Here is a 24,275-nt window from a genome sequence, read left to right on the forward strand (position 1 = left end):
TGACATCATGCTTTCGTGACTGCAGGAATTCATATTCTTTGTATCTTTCGGTAAAGTCACGTAGATTAAAATCTAGAATCACGTTCAAAGAAAAATATTTTTTCGTTGAATTTCGGATGGATATTCTTTGGGCTCCAAAGCAAAAAGATTTTTTTATTTGAACCGATCTACGTGAATTTACTGAAACACCAAAAAAGAATATCCATCCGATTAATCAAAACACCTCCACGTCCATCTCCCCGTACCACGTGACGAAGAGACGCAGTCACATTCAGACGCTACGGAAACTTCACGCCACGCTAAGTCGTCTTGGCGTCTCGAGTGACGTCCTGCGGTTGGGGAGATGAGCCGAGCAACGCGACATGATGCGGCACGTGTTTGTTGTTCACGTGGCACACACGACGCCGATTGGCTGTGTCGGGTGGAGGTGGGTTTAGGGGCCGTCCATAAATGACGTCACGCGATTTTGGACGATTTTTGACCCCCCCCCCTAGGTACGTGACGTCATTTATGGGGCAGACCCAGGTCACAACCACAAGCAACAAACGCGGCGCGCGCGTTGGAATCTGCCACAACCAAATCTGGACCGTACCAACCGAGTGCCAAGAGTGATGGTCGATATGAGCATTGTCTCATAAATAAAACACGTTTTACCCGCTCTCAGCACGGTTCATTTACAATAAGAAAGCAATGTTACGTGTGTATTTATATGATTTACATTCACGGATCTTTTTGCACGATTTCCACAGTAAGATTAATTTATTTCGATCAATTAACGTTTAATTTCTCCGGCGTAGAATTTGTGGGAGAATTCAGAACTTGACCGATAGACGGACACTTGGGAATTATATATGAATACATATTAATAATTTTCGACAATACAGCAGTGAACAGATACCCAAAATACACTCTCCAAATTGCCAACGGATACAAAGACAAAGGTCTGCCGTATAGCCTTAACAGACTGTTGGGGCGAGTGCTGTTAGCGAGCACCTATAAAGGCAGGCACGGCACACGAGGGGGTGGGTGGCCAGCACCACGCCCGGCCGCCTTTGTCTCCCCTAGTAGCGATGTTTATGCATCGCACCAGGTACTCATTCGAGTCTGAGTCGACAACGGAAATCCGGAACTTACTTTTCTTTTTCTCCTGATCCCTGCGGTTGTGACCCATCGCCTCGTTTGAGTCCTCTCCATCTCCTGGTTAACAAAGTGAAAATTATTAGCTTGATAGCGCGTGAAATGTCAATACCGCAATGCCATTATGGACAACAACAACAACAGCAAACCCCGTGCACACCTGTATATATATATTACTGGTAAGAACGAAGTGAACCAGCCTACAATAGATTATATCGTCCGTCCGTCCGATGTCCGATTAGGTGTAGCAACATCGCCCCCTACTGCAAACACTTGGCAGGACCCTACAAAAACCTTTAGACTAAGTGAGGCCTTCCTGGCTAAACAAGTGTAACATTCCCTTATAATTCTCTGAGATAGTTTTTAATTAAAACATTTAAATAAAAAAATAACTCACAGCGGCCTAAAGCCTACAGCTAGGCCTAAAGCCTAGAACTAGGCCTCAAACTCTCCCTTCGTATCGTACCCCCGCCATTTCATTTTATTATAGCCATTCATTTGTTCGTTCCTACCAGCCCACCCCGCAGGGACCTGTTAAAAAGCATGCTATCTATACACACATTGCACATACAACATTGGCACGTGTCCCGTCCATCTGTCACGTCCCAAACGGTGCATCGGAGAAAACAAGAAAGTTCAGAATCAGAATCAGAAAGGGTTTTATTCGCCATGAAAGTTCGCACAGACGAGGAATTTACCTTGGCCGGAAGGTGCATGCATTCAACATATAGGAATCTTAAATCTTAAATAAGTGGTTTACAAGTCTAACTATACTAAAGGTACAAGTCTAACTAATACTAAGCAGCTAAAGTATGTAAAAATTGAATAAAATAAAATCTAAAACATACAATAGCTATAATATACGATATAACATTACAAAAATGCAAATAGGGGAACATAGTTGCAAATATGGCAGGATGTCATTGTGCAGATAGTGTGTTAAAGTCAGTTTGAGTGTTAAAGTCAGTTTGAGCGTTAAAGTCAGTTTGAGCGTTAAAGTCAGTTTGAGCGTTAAAGTCAGTTTGAGCGTTAAAGTCAGTTTGAGCGTTAAAGTCAGTTTGAGCGTTAAAGTCAGTTTGAGCCCCTCTTCGCCAAAGACGCTCCCGGAAGGTCGCGTCGAAGTGCTGTGCACATACACACAGGCAATGCGCTACACTACGTGCTACACTACACCGTGCCTTCTGAAGCAAAGTGGGGTACGTGGAGGAGCGGGGGGAGGGAGGGGGGGAAGAGGACTCACGCAGGCAACGTGGAGTCGTGGCGTTCCATTGACCGCGGCGCGTGCAGACGTTCCTTGGCGAGCCGTGGAGACGAAATCCGTCGAGGCAGCGATACTCAACGATCGCTCCCGCCACGGGCTTTCCCCCGGGGCTGTGCAGCTGTGCCCGGCCGTGTTTCAGCACCAGGCCGCTGTCCGAACACCGCTCCACTGACACCGACCAGCAGGTCCGAGTGGGGTGGCGAGGGGGGGGGGGAGGAGATGGTGGTGGAGAGGCATGATGACTTTCTCTGGCTGTTGCCGACTGGAGCTGGATTTCTCACAAAGCACGAGGCGAGGGTAACCCCGATACTGATTTGTTGTTGTGTCACGGGGATCTTTTTTTTGTGGCCAGTATCAAAGGATGAAAAATAAGAATAGGTTTTAGCCTCTCTGGCAGAATCGGTTTTAAAGACACTGCGTATATTGTAAGAGCATGTTTTGTTTGAATGTTCACCACAAGTACGTGTGGTAAATGCAGATTTGAGTCCTCGTAAAAAGCTATCTATTAGGCGTTTTGACATTTTAACAGCTCCTGTTTATTGCCAGAAAGGGTATTATTATAATACATTTTCAGAGCTTGTTATGTGTTTAGTTCGGTGGTTCTTCGCACTTACTGCAGCCTTGCAACCCATTGGTTCTCAATTGTTAAAATAATGTATGACGTCAATAAATACATCGCTTTGATGAAACAAAGTAAGTTGTGCTGACGTGTCCGTGCTTCGTGTTTTTGATGATTTACCTTCTAAAAATATAATTCTGGCCACGTCTCGCACCTCCAGACAGAGCATCTCGCATCCCCAGACAGGGCATCTCACACACCCCAGAGAGGACATCTCACACCCCCAGACAGGGCATCTCGCACCCCCAGAGAGGGCATCTCACACCCCCAGACAGGGCATCTCACACCCCCAGAGAGGACATCTCACACCCCCAGACAGGGCATCTCACACACCCCAGAGAGGGCATCTCACACCCCCAGAGAGGACATCTCACACCCCCAGAGAGGGCATCTCACACCCCCAGAGAGGGCATCTCACACACCCCAGAGAGGACATCTCACACCCCCAGACAGGGCATCTCGCACCCCCAGACAGGGCATCTCACACCCCCAGACAGGGCATCTCACACCCCCAGAGAGGACATCTCACACCCCCAGACAGAGCATCTCTCACCCCCAGACAGGGCATCTCTCACCCCCAGAGAGGGCATCTATCACCCACAGGGAGGGCATCTCACACCCCCAGAGAGGGCATCTCACACCCCCAGACAGAGCATCTCTCACCCCCAGACAGGGCATCTCTCACCCCCAGAGAGGGCATCTATCACCCACAGACAGGGCATCTCACACCCCCAGAGAGGGCATCTCACACCCCCAGACAGAGCATCTCTCACCCCCAGACAGGGCATCTCACACCCCCAGAGAGGGCATCTCTCACCCCCAGAAAGGGAATCTCACACCCCCAGAGAGGGCATCTCTCACTCCCAGAGAGGGCATTTCACACTCCCAGAGAGGGCATCTCACACCCCCAGAGAGGGCATTTCACACCCCCAGAGAGGGCATCTCTCACCCCCAGAGAGGGCATCTCACACCCCCAGACAGGGCATCTCACACCCCCAGAGAGGGCATCTCTCACCCCAGAGAGGGCATCTCACACCCCCAGAGAGGGCATCTCACACCCCCAGAGAGGGCATCTCTCACCCCCAGAGAGGGCATCTCACACCCCCAGAGAGGGCATTTCACACCCCCAGAGAGGGCATCTCTCACCCCCAGAGAGGGCATCTCACACCCCCAGACAGGGCATCTCACACCCCCAGAGAGGGCATCTCTCACCCCCAGAGAGGGCATCTCACACCCCCAGAGAGGGCATCTCACACCTCCAGACAGGGCATCTCTCACCCCCAGAGAGGGCATCTCACACCCCCAGAGAGGGCATCTCACACCCCCAGACAGGGCATCTCTCACCCCCAGAGAGGGCATCTCTCACCCCCAGAGAGGGCATCTCACACCCCCAGAGAGGGCATTTCACACCCCCAGAGAGGGCATCTCTCACCCCCAGAGAGGGCATCTCACACCCCCAGACAGGGCATCTCTCACCCCCAGAGAGGGCATCTCTCACCCCCAGAAAGGGCATCTCACACCCCCAGAGAGGGCGTCTCACACCCCCAGAGAGGGCATCTCTCACCCCCAGAGAGGGCATCTCACACCCCCAGAGAGGGCATCTCTCACCCCCAGAAAGGGCATCTCACACCCCCAGAGAGGGCGTCTCACACCCCCAGAGAGGGCATCTCTCACCCCCAGAAAGGGCATCTCACACCCCCAGAGAGGGCATCTCACACCCCCAGAGAGGGCATCTCTCACCCCCAGAGAGGGCATCTCACACCCCCCAGGGTGTAGTTTGTTGTCCTCCCCCCACCCCCGCACCTCCAATCATAGCGCGGTTGGCTACGTACGGTGTGAAGGAAGTTCAACATACATTTACATATTTTTTTACATGTTCACCACAAGTACATGTGGTTAATGCAGACATGATTCCTCGCAAAAAAAGGTTTCCGTTTTGTGTTTTAACATCTTAACACAACTGTTTTATTGCCAGAAAGAGTATTTTTTAAATTTTAATTTTATTAATTAAATTTTTTTACCTACGTGACTTTATCGAAAAAACCTAAGAATATAAATATAAAGAGTAAAACCTATACTTGTAAATGTACACTGTATGTATTGTAATCGTATTATCCCTCCCCCACTCACCTGCCTGCCAAGGTAATATCAAACTAAAACGGAGTTTATTTAGTTTTTATTTTACCAGCTAAGGCCCACTGGAGCTGCCATATGGCTCTTTTCATGAGCGACCGGGCCGTCACAAATGATAGCGCGACCAGCTGACTGAACCGCGAAGTTCAAGAACAAAACAACAACAACAACAACAAAAAATCCCAATCAAGGTGACGGCAACACGCTTCATTTCATCGCTACGCCGTGTTAAAATACGCATGACGTACTTTCCGTACAACCGGTGATATTGCAGGACATTCCTCGTTTTGAGTCGACGCTGTTTCGAATATGCAAATCAACACAATAAACGTACAGTTGCATGCGGAAAAAAAAAGCAGGTGGGAATTTATGGGAGTAGACGAATTTTCTCAACCCGCATGATGTCGATTATACATGCGGTGGGGAAAAAGCCGATGGTAGAGAGAGACACACATGCACTAGTCCAAATGCTGTACTCTTTCTCCCTCTGCTGGTTGATAGTGGTAACTGCTTTCATTTCGAGGATTTAATACGATCAGAAAAATTACTGGTAGGAACCTCCTGGTTACACCAGCCCACAGGGGATTATTGTGTCCGTCGTGCAGGGAGGGGCTGGGTGGGGAGGGAGGGACTGGGTGGGGTGGGGAGGGTGGGGAGGGGCTGGGTGGGGAGGGTGGGGAGGGGCTGGGTGGGGAGGGAGGGTGCGGCTGGGTGGGGGTGGGAGGGGTGGGGCTGGGTGGGGAGAGGCTGGTCACCCCGTGGTGCCCTTAAACGTTTAACCTACTCACGCCGGCTTGTGCCCGCCCTCACAGTCAGGCATATTTCCGGAATACACCACGCCGCCGTTGACCCTGGCCATTGACCGAGCGACCCAACGTTCCTACCAGCTCCCTCCGCAGGAATGTGTTCTTTGGGCGAACAAGCGTCGTATTGGGAGAACAATACGACTCGTCGACACGTGACTTGGTGATGCTGCTGCGTTGCAGAGGCACTGTCAACAAAACAACTCGGCACGCTCGTCAATGATGCTGCCTGACACTCCCACTGAAGCACAGAAAGGGAGCGTCTTCACCAACCCTGCGTCCGTTCCTCGACTAAAACCACACCCTTATCATTACCCCAACCCCTATCACCACCCGTATCACTACATCAACCCCTATCACTACCCCTATCACTATCACTACCCCTATCACTACCCCTATCACTATCACTACCCCTATCACTACCCCAACCCCTATCACTACCCCAACCCCTATCACTACCCCTATTACTACCCCAACCCCTATCACTACCCCTATCACTACCCCAACCCCTATCACTATCACTACCCCTATCACTACCCCAACCCCTATCACTACCCCAACCCCTATCATTACCCCAACCCCTATCACTATCACTACCCCTATCACTAACCCAACCCCTATCACTACCCCAACCCCTATCACTACCCCAACCCCTATCACTAACCCAACCCCTATCACTACCCCAACCCCTATCACTACCCCAAACACTATCACTACCCCAACCCCTATCACTACCCCAACCCCCATCACTACCCCAACCCCTATCACTACCCCAACCCCTATCACTACCCCAAACACTATCACTAACCCAACCCCTATCACTACCCCAAACACTATCACTACCCCAACCCCTATCACTACCCCAACCACTATCACTACCCGTATCACTACATCAACCTCTATCACTGCCCCAACCCCTATCACTACCCCAACCCCTATCACTACCCCAACCCCTATCACTACCCCTATCACTACCACTGTCACTACCCCAACCCCTATCACTGCCCCTACCACTATCACTACCCCAACCCCTATCACTACCCCAACCCCTATCACCACCCCAACCACCCCTATAACTACCCCTACTCCTATCACTACCCCAACCCCTATCACTACCCCAACCCCTATCACTACCTCAACCCCTATCACTACCCCTATTACTACCCCAACCCCTATCACTACCCCTATCACTACCCCAACCCCTATCACTACCCCTATCACTACCCCAACCCCTATCACTACCCCAACCCCTATCACTACCCCAACCCCTATCACTAACCCAACCCCTATCACTACCCCAACCCCTATCACTACCCCAAACACTATCACTAACCCAACCCCTATCACCACCCCAACCACCCCTATAACTACCCCTACTCCTATCACTACCCCTATCACTACCCCTATCACTACCCCTATCACTACCCCAACTCCTATCACTACCCCAACCCCTAATTATAGATTTGAAGTTTATTCTACCCCAACCCCTATCACTACCTCGACTCCTATCATTACCACTATCACTACCCCAGCCCCTTTCATCACCCCTATCACCAACCCTATCACTACCCCTATCACTATAACTACCCTAGCCCCTTCTTAACCTCTCCCTCCTGCCCTCCTAACAGCCCGCTCTTAATTGTAACCACTATCATCTCACGTACAATTTTATAATTGTAAGTAAAGTGCCTTGGATGAAGGCGCTTCAGTATATATTAATCTATATAAGATGAGGTATAGGCGACGTTTCGAGCAGTGACCCTTGAAAGCCCCGAATTATACATTATTTTCCCCTTATAAGGCGACACCGTTGAGTTTATACTATTTTGTTATTTCGTTAAAGTCAAGTAGGTGAAAAAAATAAAAAAAATAAAAAAAATCACGACGTTTCAGAAGCAGGTAGGACAGCCACAGCAAATTATTACATTATTATTTTTTATTTTCACCTACGTGACTTTACCGAAAGAACCAAAGAGTATATGGATCCTTGCAGTCACCAAAACTTCAAATCTAGCGTTGAGTTTGTTTCCACCTAACGACTTGGCCAAGGCGCGCGCGAGACCGTTACCAAATATCACTGCTAGAGGGCGCACGATGGCCAAAACGTTCCGGTTCAGTGACAACAACGTAGTGTGGTAGAGTTGTACCCCGGTGTACGGCGGGAGAAGGGAGGGGGGGCGTTCCTGAAATGTGCGACGACGGATATCGAAACGACGTACAGGGTAGAAGTAGTAGTCGTAGTAGCGGGTAGTGGTGGTGGTGGTGGTGAAGGCTGAGAGCGCCACGGATATCGAAACGACGTACAGGGTAGTAGTAATAGCGGGTAGTGGTGGTGAAGGCTGAGAGCGCCACGGATATCGAAACGACGTACAGGGTAGTAGTAGTCGTAGTAGCGGGTAGTGGTGGTGAAGGCTGAGAGGGCCACTGCTATCGAAACGATATCAGTGGCCGAAGCGCTCTATGAAATACAAATCGAGGGCGTGGCTATGCACGACAGACAGACAAATAATCCCTGGTGGGCAGTGTGGAACTGTTGTTCCTACCTTTAAAAGAGCTTTACAGCTAATCGGATTCCTCCTGCCCCCGCACAACCACAGCGTGCGGCGGCCCCCAACAGACTGGTCAAGTAAATCCTTTACTTGACCGAAAGAACGAGAGAGCATGGATTCCTGAAGTCACGAAAGCTTCAAATCAAGATCCCCCGTAGAGTTTAACACGTTGTAGGGCTTTCGCGAGCAATATCATACATAATACAGGATTTTTATTTGGGTTAGATCGCGTTAATATAAATGTGTCGTTAAACCCGCCACCACCCGACACAGCCAATTAGTAAGATTTGTCACGTAAACAGAACGTGGCCAATTAGTCACTAGTACAGCACACCGGTGTGTTGGAGAGCAAATCCACAACATTTACAATCTGGTTATTGTAAATGTTGTGCGTTTCATCTCTAACACACTGTACTAGTAACGAATTGGCATATTCCGTTAACGTGACAAATCTTACTAATGGGCTGTGTTGGGTGGTGGCAGGTTTAACGACACATTTATATTTACGCGATCTAACCCGAAAAAAACCTGCATTATGGATCCCCCGTATAGCCTTCACAGACTGGAGGGGCAAGTGCTGTTATCGAGCATCTATGAAGGCCGCAACGACATACGAGGGGGTGGGTGGCCAGCACCACGCCGCACCAGGTACTCATTTGATGCTGAGTCGACCTAGAGAAGGCCCAGGACCGGTTTAGATAATTGTCACTGGGTGTTGGTGGCCGTGAGCGGAAATCGAACTGGGATCGCCGGGTTCGCAGCGCGGCGCGCTAACCGCTACACCACCGCTCCTCCCACACACAAAGACACACACACACACACAGACGCACACAAAGACACACACAGACACACAGACAGACACACACACACACAGACACACACACAGACACACACACAGACAGACACACACACACAAAAACATACACAGACACACACAGACACACACACGCACACAGACACACACACACACTGACACACACACACGCACACAGACACACACGCACACACAACTTACAGCACTTGGTCTTCGCGTTCTCGTTGGACCACGTGCCGTTGTGCTCGCACCGTCGCACGCGGGGTCCCACGAGCTCGCGGTCGCCCCGGCACACGTACTCGATCTCGTAGTAGTGCGGCAGCACGGTCAGCTGTTGCACCAGCTGATTGGTCATGCCGGGGTAGCGAATGCCGGCCTCCACGGGCGGCTGCAGCTTCTTGCAGCCCACTGCTGAGACAAAAGAGAGGCGTCGTTTTGCACGTCGCGCCGGCTACTCGTTTGAGGCTGAGTCGACCTAGGCGAGGCAATTGAACGGTTCGGATTATAATCATTGTTAAACTGGTGTCGGGCCCCGGTGTTTTTTTGTGCAATATTTTGCCGTCTTTTCTTGGATTTTCTGTTTGCACTCGGTCACATATTCACTTTAAGATGTTTTTTGTTCATGTTTTTTGTTTGTTGCGGTTGCACCCGATTCAAGAGCCGAATGGCTCACAGGGCTCTATACCTAATAAATGAACTTGAACTTGAGCGGGAATCGAACTCGGGTGGACAAACACACACATACACACACGCCACACGCCCTTTTTCCACTGGCACATCCAGACCGAGCCAGCGCAGGGCCATCACGGCACGGGAGTTGGGTTTGGGGGTTTCCACTGGCACGTCCGGACCGAGCCAGCGCAGGGCAATCACGGCACGGGTGTTGGGGGGGGGGGAGGTTTCCACTGGCACGTCCGGACCGAGCCAGCGTAGGGCCATCACGGCACGGGAGTTGGGGGGGGGGGGTTTCCACTGGCACGTCCGGACCGAGCCAGCGCAGGGCAATCACGGCACGGGTGTTGGGGGGGGGGGGGAGGTTTCCACTGGCACGTCCGGACCGAGCCAGCGTAGGGCCATCACGGCACGGGAGTTGGGGGGGGGGGGGTTCCACTGGCACGTCCGGACCGAGCCAGCGCAGGGCCATCACGGCACGGGTGTTGGGTTTGGTGGGGGAGGGTTTCCACTGGCTGTTTGCCAAGCCGAGCCGGGATGAAACCGGGCCCACGGTAACGGCGGCCACACCGAACGTCCGAATGTGGCTCGAGGGAAACAAAGCAGGGTCAGGCGCGGGGCTCACGACGTGTGCATTGTGCGTGTGTATGCATACATACATACACGCTACAAAGTATGACCTGTGTTTTGATTTAGTGTGCTGATCTTAAAGGTGCATTGAAAAATTACAATACTCCTATTGATGCTCCTGCTGCTGTTGTGGAGTGGCTCATGCAGCCAGCTATGGCTGCAAGGTTTTGGTAGTACATGTTTATGCCATTTATTGTGAAAATTCCGTCACAGTTCCTATGATTGATTTTCATTGCTTTCATGGCTTTATTTTGGTGATTTCGAAAAGTGTATTGGTTTAGCCATGTTTGTTTGTTGTAGTACAGAGTTAGACTGATGGCCTTAATCTAAGTTGTCTTATGGTTGTTGTTGTTGTTGTTTGACTTGCATCCCACTGGGATTTTTGCACACAGCGTTGGTGTACGGTGTTTTTTTCTGCAATATTTTGCTGTCTTTTCTTGGATTTTCTGTTTGCATTTAGTCACATATTCACTTTAAGATGTTTTTTGTTCATGTTTTTTGTTTGTTGCGGTTTCCCCCCATTTAAGTGCCGAATGGCTCACAGGGCTATACCTAATCAATGAACTTGATGTTTAACTTCTTTCGCACCGCACGTCGCCAAACGCGCTAACGGGAGGTGCGGGGGAAGGACAACAAACAGGTGGACTTCTTCACAAATCTGGCTGTCGCCTGATGAAGCCGGTTGTAATTACTGGCGAAACGTCGTACTCAGATTGTAAATGTTGTGGCTTGGCTCTACAACACACCGGTTAGTGCTGTACTAGTATACTACACTATACACTACTATACACTACACTATAAACTACACTATACACTACACTATACACTACTATACACTACACTATACACTACACTATACACTACTATACACTACACTATACACTACTATACACTACAATACACCACACTATACACTACACTACACACTACAATACTATATACTACACTATACACTACACTATACACTACACTATGCACTACACTATACACTACACTATACACTACTATACACTACACTATATACTACTATACACTATACACTACACTATACACTACACTACACACTAGTGCTGTACTAGTGACGAATTGCCCACGTTCTGTTTACGTGACAACCCTTACTAGTCGGCTGTGTCGGGTGGTGGCGGGTTTAACGACACATTTATATATTTACGTGATCTAACCCAAAATAAACCTCTATTATGGATGATATTGCTCGCTAAAGCCCTACTAGGTGTTAACCAAGATAAAGTTGTGGGGGGGGTGGGGAGTGGAAGACAAAACGCGTGCGCGTGTGGTGTGAACATTCATTTGCGTCGACCGATCCAGCGCTCACCATTTTTTGCCAAGCACGAGTGTGCGCCCACGAGTATGACGACGAGCACTCGAACGATGTCCATTGCGCTTCCTGAGAGGAGGAGAACAAGAAAAAAATGGGGAAAGAGAAGGGCATTTCATGACATGTCATGCTCCACAATAGGCAGGCGACGGTGGGCAACAACAGCAACACATTTGTCGATTTAAAGCTTTCGTGACTGCAGGGATTCATCGCAAGCAGCCGTCCTCACCTGAGGACGGCTGCTTGCGTTGTGGCCGAAACGTCGTGAGAATTATTTTATTATGTTTTGTTTTTATTATTTTATTACTTCCCTTCTACGTGACTTTACCGAAACAGCAACACAAGCAAATCATAATCAGGTGCGAAATCCACAGCAAGAAAATTTGAAAATTTGAAAATGTTCTTGCTGTGAATTTCACACCTTGCTTGTGTTGCAGTCGAAACGTCGTGAGCATTTTATTGTTTAATATTTTTATTATTTTATTATTTCCCTTCTACGTGACTTTACCGAAAGAACCAAGAATATGAATCCCTGCAGTCACGAAAGCTTTAAATCAAAACCAAAGAGTATGTTGAGTTTAGTTTGAGTATTAAGCTTCTCTGGGAGTTCGGAAGGAGTTTAGGTTTGTCATTAGCCGGGTCGTGTTTCTGCGCACGACGCGAGATCCACGGTGGCTTCACCCCCTGCCGTGGTTAACCCACAAACAACACCCGGGCAGGGTGTTGGCAAGATATTCTTAGGTTTTTTCGGTAAAGTCACGTAGGTAAAAAAATATAATTAATAAAAGTAAAATAAAAAAAAATAAAAAATGTATTTAATTTTTATTTTACACGTAGGTAAAATAAAATAAAATGAATAAAAGTAAAATAAAAATAAAATAAATTTATTTTTTATTTTTATTTTAATAAAATTAATAAAAGTAAAATAAAAAAATGCTTATTTTATTTTTATTTTACTTTTATTCATTTTATTTTTTTACCTACGTGACTTTACCGAAAAAAACCTAAGAATATGAATCCTTGCAGTCACGAAAGCTTCAAATCTAGAAGTGTTGGCAAGAGTCGCTACCGTTGAAATCACACACACACACGCGTGTGTAAGGGGCCGTCCATAAATGACGTCACGCGATTTTAGACAATTTTTGACCCCCCCTCCCCCCTCGTCACACGGCGTCACAAAAGGTCAGACCCCCCCCTCAAATATGACGTCACAAAGCTCTGCCCCCCCCCCTCAAAACCATATTTCCATTTTGAAAATAAAAAATGCTTCAAAATCGCTTTAAACTATTGTCATTGTAGTCCGTATTTAATGTACCGCTGCACTCTGATGTTGTAGGAGTGTTGTTATAACAATTCTATATTTATTTAAAGTTGCGCATTTTGATGTGACGTCACATTTCTCACCCCCCCCCCTCCCTCGTCACACATCGTCACAAAAATCTGACCCCCGCCCCAGGTGCGTGACGTCATTTATGGACGGCCCCTAAAAGATTTTTGTTGCTGAGAACAACAACAACAAGAGAGGAGGCATCGTTTTTCCACTTGTCGGCGTGCTGCGTAAGTCGGAGGCAGGTGTCAGTGTGGCAGGTGGTGCCGAAACAAAGACAAAGATCCCCCGTGTAGCCTTAACGGATCGGGGCAAGTGCTGTTCGCGATCAGCACCTATGAAGGCCGGCACGGCACACGCGGGAGTGGGTGACCAGCACCACGCCCGGCCGCCTTTGTCTCCCCATTGGCGATGTTTTTACACACCGCACCAGGTACTCATTTGAGGCCGAGTCGACCTAGGGGGAGGGCCCTGGATCCGGTTGCAGATATCGCAGCGCGCTAACTGCTACACCGCCGCTCTACACTAGGGGGCGCCATATACACGCAAATACACACAGATACACACACACACACAGATACACACACACAGAAACACACACACAGATACACTAACAGATACACACACACAGCAACACACACACATACACACACAGAAACACACACACAGATATACACACAGATACACGCAGATGAAGACACAGACACACACAGGCGTACACACAGAGATACACAAACACACACACAGATATACAGATGCATACACGTAGACACACACACAGGTACATACACAGAGATGCATACACACACGTACACACAGATGCACAGATGCATACACGTAGAGACACACATAGATACATACACATAGATACATATACACCTACACACACAGATACGCACACATACATACACACAGATACATACACACAGATACATACACACAGATACATACACACACACACACGTACACACAAAGATACAGACACACGCATATACACATACACAGATACACGGAGATGTAGACACGAAGATACACACACACACACGGAGATACAGAGACACACACACAGTTACATACACATATAGAGATACACTTATACAGAAAGATAAAGACACATAGATACATACAAAAAGTACTAAGATAAAGACACATAGATACATACTAAGCGGGAATCGAACCCGGCCACCTTTGTTTCCCCATTGGCGATGTTTACATACCGCACCAGGTACTCATTTGAGCCTGAGTCGACCTAGGGGAGGCCCAAGACCGGTTGAGATTATCGTCACTGAGTGTTGGCCGTGGGCGGGAATCTAACCCGGGTCGCCGGGTTTAGTAGTGCAGCATAGCGCTAACCGCTACACCACCGCTCCCCGCTACAGAAATACATACAGACACACACACACAGATGCATACACGTAGAGACACACACACACGTAAAGACACATGCACATACATACACAGATACAACATAATGTACCGTGTGCACACGCTGGCCCAGATGTCTTGTGACCCCAAATTAATTGAGCCCTAACATTTGTCGCCCTTTGCATACTCATTTCTGTTTTAAATAAATCTACCTTTTATATATCTAAAAAAAAAATCCATATTAAGTTTTAGAGATTCATCTTCTTGGTTCTTTCGGTAAAGTCACGTAGAAGGGAAGTAATAAAATAATAAAAAACATAACATAATAAAATAATTATTTTATTATGTTTTTATTCATCTTCTTGGTTCTTTCGGTAAAGCCACATAGAAGGGAAGTAATAAAATAATAAAAGAAAACATAATAAAATAATTATTTTATTATGTTTTTATTCATCTTTTTGGTTCTTTCGGTAAAGTCACGTAGAAGGGAAGTAATAAAATAATAAAAATAAAACATAATAAAATAATTATTTTCGGTAAAGTCACGTAGAAGGGAAGTAATAAAATATAATAAAATAATAATAAAAATAAAACATAATAAAATAATTATTTTATAATGTTTTATTTTTATTTATTTTTATTATTTTATTATTTCCCTTCTACGTGACTTTACCGAAAGAACCAAGAAGATGAATCCCTGCAGTCACGAAAGAAGCTTTAAATCGAAAAGTTTTAGAGAATTAAATGGGAGTCACGAGACATCTGGACACAGCCGTCACCGCGTGTGCCGGTCGGCAGGCAGCCGTGGCCTCGTTGCGGTGTGTGGATGGGTGACCGTGTGCTCCACGACACGGGGATCTCACTTCGTGGGGCCCCCTTTTCAGACCCCCTCGCTGTCTGGACGAGGGTGCAACACTTTCAGGGACAAGCGCAGAAGACTTCGACAGAGCGACGGACGCGACGATTTCCGAACGGAATTCAACGGTGAACGAAAATTCGGATTGCCGCTCCACATCTCGCTTTTGTTCAACGTTCGCGCGAACGTATGTTTGACGTTGGCTACGCAAGGCCACAACACACGAGAGAGATGCATTTATGCCTCGCAACAACAACAACGACGACAACGCGGAAAGCCAAACAGATGAAGAGTCAACATCCCGAGGCAACGCGATTGAAGAGCTGTTTGAAATGCGTTAATGGCGTTCGCGTCTTCTCCTTCGCCAGAGGAAGCCTCGCATAGTCTTGACACAGTCTGTGAGGGGATATTTGTTGAGGCGCCGTGTTTATTATAAGCTCAGCCCACTTTTCACCCAACAGGAGAACACAGACCGAGTAGTTATCAAACCCAACATGAAGACTAACAGTAACGTCATTGGAACCTCATTTGCCAGTAAAAAGATATGATAATTGGTTTTTTACCCTTCTATCTGGCAACAAAACTGACACCTTTTTTACAAGGAGTCATGTTTACATAGACCACAATACCTGCAGTCATAATGCGAACAAAAAACATAACTCTGATAATGTATGCACTGTCCTTGGAGTTGATTGGTCCACACCCGAGACAGCTTTCCTTAGAGCCTAGTCTCACATGGGTTGGACCAGATGACGCCAAAAGGCGCACAACTCAAAGACAATGCACCATCAGAGTATGAGAGCTCGGGGAAGCATTTACACTATTGGAACCTCATTTGCCAGTGAAAAAATAATATGATAATCAGTTTTGTTGCCAGATAGAAGGGTAAAAAACCAATTATCATAACAGTAACGTGTTTAAGAATCACAGGGAGGTGAAAGGTGGTGAGGTGTGGGTGTCACGGTGGCTAGGAGATGTTAACTACCTCGCCTGGTATACAGGAGGTCGTGAGTTCGATACTGACCCTCACACCTGCTGCTGTATATTCGGAGTTTGCGTGTCTCTCTCTCATCATCATCATCATCACGGTGGCGAGGAGATGTTAACAACCTCGCCTGGTATACAGGAGGTCGTTGGTTCGATCCTGACCCTGACGCCTACTGCTGTGTATTTGGAGTTTGTGTGTCTCTCTCTCATCATCATCACGGTGGCTAGAGATGTTAACAACCTCGCCTGGTATACAGGAGGTCGTGAGTTCGATCCTGACCCTCACGCCTGCTGCTGTACATTCGAAGTTTGCGTGTCTCTCTCTCTCATCATCATCACGGTGGCTAGGAGATGTTAACAACCTCGCCTGGTCTACAGGAGGTCGTGAGTTCGATACTGACCCTCACGCCTGCTGCTGTACATTCGAAGTTTGCGTGTCTCTCTCTCTCTCCCTGTGGTCGCGTGGATTTTTCTCCGGGTCCTCCGGGTTTTCCCCCAGCCACATTTATAAGAATCAACATCGCCACGCGTTTGGAGTGTTTGGCTACCAGATATTTCCACGCCATGAGCCACTTCGTTGGACCATCATTTGTGGCGAGGTCGCTTCTGAAAAAGAGTCACACATCTTCTTGGTTCTTTCGATAAATTCACGTAGAAGGGAAATAATAAAATAATAAAAATTAAACATAAGCGTCATTCAGACGCTGTCTTTCCGACAGACCTGGTCTTCACCTGAGGATGGCTGCTTGCGTTGTGGCCGAAACGTCGTGAGAATTATTTTATTATGTTTCATTTTTATTATTTTATTAATGCCCTTCTACGTGACTATCGAAAGAACCAAGAAGATGAATCCCTGCAGTCACGAAAGCTTTAAATCGAAAGAGCCACACAGTTCAGTGAGCCTTGCACCTGGTGCGGTGATTCCCCTAACCATCGCTGCTGCCAGCACAATGCTGGATTACAGGTGTGCGCCTCCACTGGGGAGGGGGGGTGAGGAGATGGAGCTGTGAATCTATTCGTGTGCAGGCAATGCCGGGTGGACCGTTGTTACAGCACGGGGTCGTGAGAGGTGGAGGTGGTGGTAGTGGCAGCTTTGGTGGGGGGGGGGGGGGTGTTGGTGGGGGGGGGAAAGAGGCCTTCATCCAGCAGTAGATTTAACACGACTTGATGGTGGTGGTGATGATGGCGATGGAGCCGCGTGTGAACAATGTGGAGGTCTCCACGAACGAATTTTGCAGCAATAAATTGAAAAAGGGGGGAGGCGGCGGGGAAGGGGGAGAGGCTTTGCCGCTTGCTCCAGGGAATTCTGTTCTTTTTTAGCGGAAATGGTGATAATAATAATAAAAAATATAATTTCGTAAAGAAATAGGTCACAGCCAAGACGACAAAGACCCCCGCCCCAGTCAACAACGGTCAGAGGCTTGCAAGCCACGGCCTCTCCTCAATTTCGATTTAAAGCTTTCGTGACTGCAGGGATTCATCTTCTTGGTTCTTTCGGTAAAGTCACGTAGAAGGGAAATAATAAAATAATAAAAATAAAACATTATAAAATTTCGATTTAAAGCTTTCGTGACTGCAGCGATTCATATTCTTGGTTCTTTCGGTAAAGTCACGTAGAAGGGAAATAATAAAATAATAAAAATAAAACATTATAAAATTTCGATTTAAAGCTTTCGTGACTGCAGGGATTCATCTTCTTGGTTCTTTCGGTAAAGTCACGTAGAAGGGAAATAAAAAAATAATAAAAAACATTATTAAATAATTCTCTTTCGATTTGAAGCTTTCGTGACTGCAGGGATTCATCTTCTTGGTTCTTTCGGTAAAGTCACGTAGAAGGGAAGTAATAAAATAATAAAACATAATAAAATACAATTCTCACGACGTTTCGGCTACAACGCAAGCAGCCGTCCTTTTGTCAAGGCGCTCTTCTTCCCCCCTCCAACCCAGCTTAAATATTCGCTCCAAGCTTGGTGGTGTTTCATTCTTCACCCGAGGACGGCTGCTTGCGTTGTAGCCGAAACGTCGTGAGAATTGTATTTTATTATGTTTTATTTTTATTATGTTATTATTTCCCTTCTACGTGACTTTACCAAGAGAACCAAGAAGATTACTCTCCTCAATTGTCAAGCGCCGTCGATACCGACGGCCCTACCCTACAGCGCAATCACGCGAAATCTAAAACAGATTCCCTCGTGAGCACATTTATTTTAATTACCGCAATCATTTTTCTGAAGCTGCAACAATAAAAAAAAACGTGGAAGCCAACTGCTGTAATTATTTAACCGTACAGTTGACAGCATTTTTTTTATACCAAAACCACAATCGTAGGCGAAGCAGATTTTTTTTATATTTTTAAAGCCTGGCCCATCGCTTGTACTGACTACCACCACGTGTGACGAGTTGACACAGGCTGCTGCTGCTGCTGCTGGGCCAGCACAGGGCAGTGCAGCAAATTTCAATCGTTGTGCTGTACTTCTGTGCTCCCCTGCCTTGCGCAACCACCGCGCCGTCCGGCGTGGTGAAGTATGGTCGAGTAACCCCCAGCGACACCACGTGGGCATGGCAAAGCCTCTCATCCAGCAGTGGATTGGCCAAAGAGCCGTAGCGTTTTCAATTTTTGTAAACACTTATATGGGCCTATCGTTTTAAAATGTAAAAAAAGAACGGATAATACTGCACTGTAATATGATAACAAATTTCGATTCAAAGCTTTCGTGACTGCAGGGATTCATCTTCTTGGTTCTTTCGGTAAAGTCACGTAGAAGGGAAATAATAAAATAATAAAAATAAAACATAAAGACGGCTGCTTGCGTTGTCGCCGAAACGTCGTGAGAATTATTTTAGTATGTTTTATTTTTATTATTTTATTATTTCCCTTCTACGTGGCTTTACCGAAAGAACCAAGAAGATGATAACAAATGTATGTTAATAGATTCAAAAAGTCTAAAAGTCTCTCCACTTTTTCGTCATCATTGTCAGCGCGTGCCTGGACTCTACTCCAGGTGGTCTCCAGAGCCCGGAGGAGCGACATTTCTCGCGGTGTTGTTGCAAATTCTCAGAAGTGTTAAAACATTTTTTTTGAAGCGCCCTGTATATCTATGCTGTATATATGTAAAAGGGAAATTTGTGAATATGTGTGTCTGTTCGAAATGTTTAGCATACTTCCCAACATGCAACAAACTTGAAATTTGGTATGTGGGTAGCTTCCAGACTGTACACAATGCAAAAAGTATAAAAAGAGACTTTTTTATTTGGGGGGGGGGGGGGGGGGGGGCGCAATAGTAGATATATTTTGCACGGCAAGTGAGCGGTGACGTCACATTTGTGATGTCACCCGCATGCGGCAGCGTCACACAGTGTGCCTGCTGACGTCACACCCCCGACCCTCCGCGTAGGCCCGTCAATTAATCCAAGACAAGAATCCAAGTCTCGGGAGAAGCCGGGTAGTAAATCTAGTTTGTGTATAAAACATTAAGCACGCCCGTGCAATGATTGGCAAACCCGCAGCCGCTTCGATGGATCTCGACGGTTTGAGAAACGTCGCTTTGACCGGTACGAAAAGTACGCGGACTTGGGGCGGAAGGACGTCGACCGAATAACGTCGCGCTACGGCCGTCTGGAACGTTCTTCCCTCCCGATATTCGTAAGCCACCGGAGCTAGGCACTTGTGAATCGTCCACTGCAGATTGAAAACTCACGTCTTCAAGAACTGCTTTCCGTGTTCGCTTTGCCCTCCTTTCCCCCCACACCTCCGATTACGCACGGTTTGGCTATGTACGGCGCGAAAGAAGTTCAACGTGCGCGCAGGACGCGTTACTGGAAGGGACGCTGGCCGTATAATGGGGCCTCACGGCGAGTCCGCGGGAGACCGCTGCGGGCTTGTGGAGGCTTTCATCCAGCGTTGGATAGATCATGTCCGGCGATGTTGGTGACGACGCCGATTCGGGGTGAGCGGGATAATCCCGTCACGCTCGCAGGGATTGTCGGGCTGTGTGATTTTGGGGAGACGCTGTTGGCGCCTCCAGCCATCAGCGAAAATTATTCCTTTTATCTGCGCGGGTGAAGCGTGGATGAATATGACCGGGGTGCAATTGTTTTCATTTGTGGGTCAGTCTTCCTATCCGTGCAAAGGGCTCTTAGATAATAGGACGAGTCATCCGGCGGACGACAAGGATATCCCATGGGTTTGACTTGAGATGGTAGTTTATTGGAATATCAGATCATATGGACACGGGCAAGAGGAGTTTCTCCCCGCGCAATTTAATAAGGCGTTCATTTCTACGCCCGTAAAATGTTGAATGTTTCCAATGTTGTGCAGCAGCTAATTCTACCCACTGCTACTCTGCTGCTGCTGCAGCACTGTTGCACATTTACTGAGCCATTACGATCCATCACGGCCCATATACTAAATCATTTATCCAGCATAAGCTAGGCTGACCTCAGACCCAAGCTAGTCTGCTCGGCTCAAAGAGCTCACACAAACCACGAGGCAGCGGTAGATCCGATGCAAGGGGTGGTTTTATTACTTCGGATTATGACTAAACTAAACTAAAAAAGCTATTTTTTATTTTACCAGTTAAGGCCCACCGAGTTATGTGGCTCTTTTTCAGAAGCGGCCTGGCCACAAATGATTGCTCGACAAAGTGGCTTATCATAATTTTGGAAATTTATATCAGCCAAATGCTCTGAACGCACGGTGATTCTAAATGTGGAGGGATACAACCGAGGAGCCGGAGAAAAATCCACGCGACTACAGATAGAACAAGCAAACTTCAAATATATATATATATATAACAGGCATCTAAGTTGGGATCGAACCCACGAACCTCCTGCATATCAGGCGAGGTAGTTAACATCTCATAGCCACAGTGATGATGATGATGAGAGAGAGAGAGAGACACGCAACCTGCAAATACACAGCAGGCTTTCAAGGGTGGGGATCGAACCCACGACTTCCTGCATACCAGGCGAGGTAGTTAACATCTCGGCACCACGGCGCATGGAGCCAAAAGTCAGACATCAAGTGACAGTGATGGCAGCGATGGTTGGTGGATTGCACAATGTTTAAATAAGTATAACCAGTAAAAACAAAGTTTTTCACTATAAATCCTTTATATGCGTGGCATCGGGGCGGCTAGAGTCCTCTCGTCCTCTGGCTTGAGATGGCTGCCACCTATGGGTCAGATGATTGTCTGCTGTATTAAACAATTGGTAATTAAATATTTAATTTGTTTTCCCTAAACAGTGTAAAATTTTTGAAAACACGAACATTAATTGTCTCACACAACGAGTCGGTGTACAAAATGTCAGCTCGATTGGATCACGGGAAGTGGGTTAAAAAACGACCGAAAGGTTTGCACGGTCGTAAGCAAGCAAGCGAACTTAATATAAAGGCGGCTGGCGAGCAGAAGGTGGTACAGCAAGTGTGGACTAATCTCCACCTGTTTCCAAACAGGCATCTAAGTTGGGATCGAACCCACGACCTCCTGCATATCGGGCGAGGTAGTTAACATCTCATCACGGTGGCACCCTGCATTATTAATGCACGGCCCCGTTTGAAAAATCTTGTAAATTTCCGGACCGCGATCGCCCTGGGAAGTTTCTCATTCGGCCTCGGTCAGAAAGCGAAGTGAATTTACCACTTGATTCTAGATTTGAAGCTTTCGTAACTGCAAGGATTCATATGCCTATGTTGTTTTTTTTCGGTAAAGTCACGTAGGTAAAAATTTTTTTTAATTAATAAAAGTAAAATAAAAAAAATACAACAAAAAAAATCACGACGTTTCGAAGGCAACACAAGCTTCCTTCTTCAGGTGGAACCGTCACAGCACGATAGCTGTATCAAGTAAGAGAAAATGTTTTCTTTGAATTTCTCTTTACTTGATACAGCAAGCGTGCTGTGACGGTTCCACCTGAAGACGGAAGCTTATGTTGCCTCCGAAACGTCGTGATTTTTATTTTACTTTTATTAATTTTAATTTTTTACCTACGTGACTTTACCGAAAAAACCTAAGAATATGAATTTTCCACGGCTGGAGCGATGCGTCCGTCCATCGATCGGCATCGACCGTTGAGCACCGCCCAGCGGCAGCACGTTGGCGGTTCGAATCCGGCAGGCCGTCCCGGTTAAGTGCCGCGGTTGTGTTGTGTATTCACCGCTGGGGATCCCGTGACGGGAAAAAAAACGATGTCAGCGTGTGCCGTGCGACGTCACGGTCCGGTGTTTGCCGGATGTGACAACTGACCACTCGGAAAAATGCTCGATTGGTATAGTGCACGGCAAAATAGCCCACCGTGGCCAAGGTTTCAAGGCCCGGGCCGCCTTTGCCTTCGCTTCTGCGGTGGCCGATGCGGCCGCAAAGGGCGCTGTGCCCCGCTGATTTTGGGGGTGAGGACCATCGCGTTGGCGAATGACGTCAACGCGGGAGCCGCGGTGACCCCCCCCCCACCCCTCCCATACACGGCCAGGCGAATCGAGTTTGGTCACGTGGACGAGAGCGGACGTGCTCCGATTGATTTTTTTGAGTTCTCGGTAAGCAAGCGAGTAAGCGAGCGGCAATCACACGCGCATAAAAAACTGGTTTACGCCGAAAAAAAGCGAGCTGACACAACATTTTCCGCGTGACGATAAGGCGGCACTTTGTCGAGCAATAATGTGTGGAATCCAGGTCGCTTCCGAAAAAAAAAATAGCTCTCTCTCTATATATATAGCTCAGTGGGCCTTACCTGGTCGAATGAGAAATTAGTTTTTAGTTTGGTGGTTCGTCAGGTGGTTCGCCAAAGAGCCCGAGATCTCTGGCGCGAAAACCCCACCGCGTCAAGCCACATCATATCATCTTCAAATGAAGATTCCAACTCATAACCTCCTCAAATCAAGATTTCACCTCATATCTTAAAATCAAGATTTCACCTCATATCTTAAAATCAAGATTTCACCTCATATCTTAAAATCAAGATTTCACCTCATATCTTAAAATCAAGATTTCACCTCACATCTTAAAATCAAGATTTCACCTCATATCTTAAAATCAAGATTTCACCTCATATCTTAAAATCAAGATTTCACCTCATATCTTAAAATCAAGATTTCACCTCATATCTTAAAATCAAGATTTCACCTCATATCTTAAAATCAAGATTTCACCTCATATCTTAAAATCAAGATTTCACCTCACATCTTAAAATCAAGATTTCCCCTCATATCTTAAAATCAAGATTCCATCTCATATCATCTTCAAATGAAGATTCCACTTCATAACTTCCTCAAATCAAGATTCCAACTCATAACCTTCTCAAATCAGATCCCACCTCATATCATTTATAAACGCCGGGTTGAGCCTGAGGCCAGTAGCACCAGGAAGGACACAAAAAAAACCCCGCAGCAACATTCACAAGCAACGTAAATACTCGGGGCACACTTACCACCAAATTGGGGACTTAATAATTCAAGGCCCCGGTCAACGGGAGTGTAAATTTAAGAGCGAGCCGCACCAAGGGAGGTTACGCGGGGCCAGTGAGCCCAAGCACACACACACACACAGAGTTGTCCCCCAAACCTTCCTCTCCGGCACCCACCCCCCTCCCACTCTCCCCGCGTTAATTGGCAAAGTAATTGGGCCAAGTGGCCACGTAATGACCCCTCCATAACGAGCGGGGAGTGGGGGGGCACACCCGGCGAAGGCAGCTGCCGGACCACAGAGCCGGAGACGCAGGAGGTCGTGGGTTCGATTCCGACCCTGATGCCTGCTGTACATTTGGAGTTTGCGTGTATCTCTCTCTCATCATC

At 47.3% G+C, this 24,275-nt stretch overlaps 1 protein-coding gene across 1 annotated transcript in view; it reads right to left on the reverse strand.

The window, feature by feature from the left end:
• Positions 1–24,275, reverse strand: part of LOC133343849 (gamma-aminobutyric acid type B receptor subunit 1-like) — a 352,259-nt gene that overhangs the window by 148,531 nt on the left and 179,453 nt on the right. The window contains exons 3-6 of the mRNA XM_061553804.1: positions 11,952–12,023; positions 9,518–9,724; positions 2,378–2,566; positions 1,135–1,197 (exon numbers count right to left, since the gene is read on the reverse strand). Of these exons, the coding sequence (XP_061409788.1) occupies positions 1,135–1,197; positions 2,378–2,566; positions 9,518–9,724; positions 11,952–12,015 (523 nt within the window). The 5' untranslated portion in view covers positions 12,016–12,023. The remainder of the gene's footprint in view (positions 1–1,134; positions 1,198–2,377; positions 2,567–9,517; positions 9,725–11,951; positions 12,024–24,275) is intronic.

The sequence above is a fragment of the Lethenteron reissneri genome, chromosome 1, assembly GCF_015708825.2.
Source record: "Lethenteron reissneri isolate LAM-NWPU_2019-01 chromosome 1, ASM1570882v1, whole genome shotgun sequence".
NCBI lineage: Eukaryota > Metazoa > Chordata > Hyperoartia > Petromyzontiformes > Petromyzontidae > Lethenteron > Lethenteron reissneri.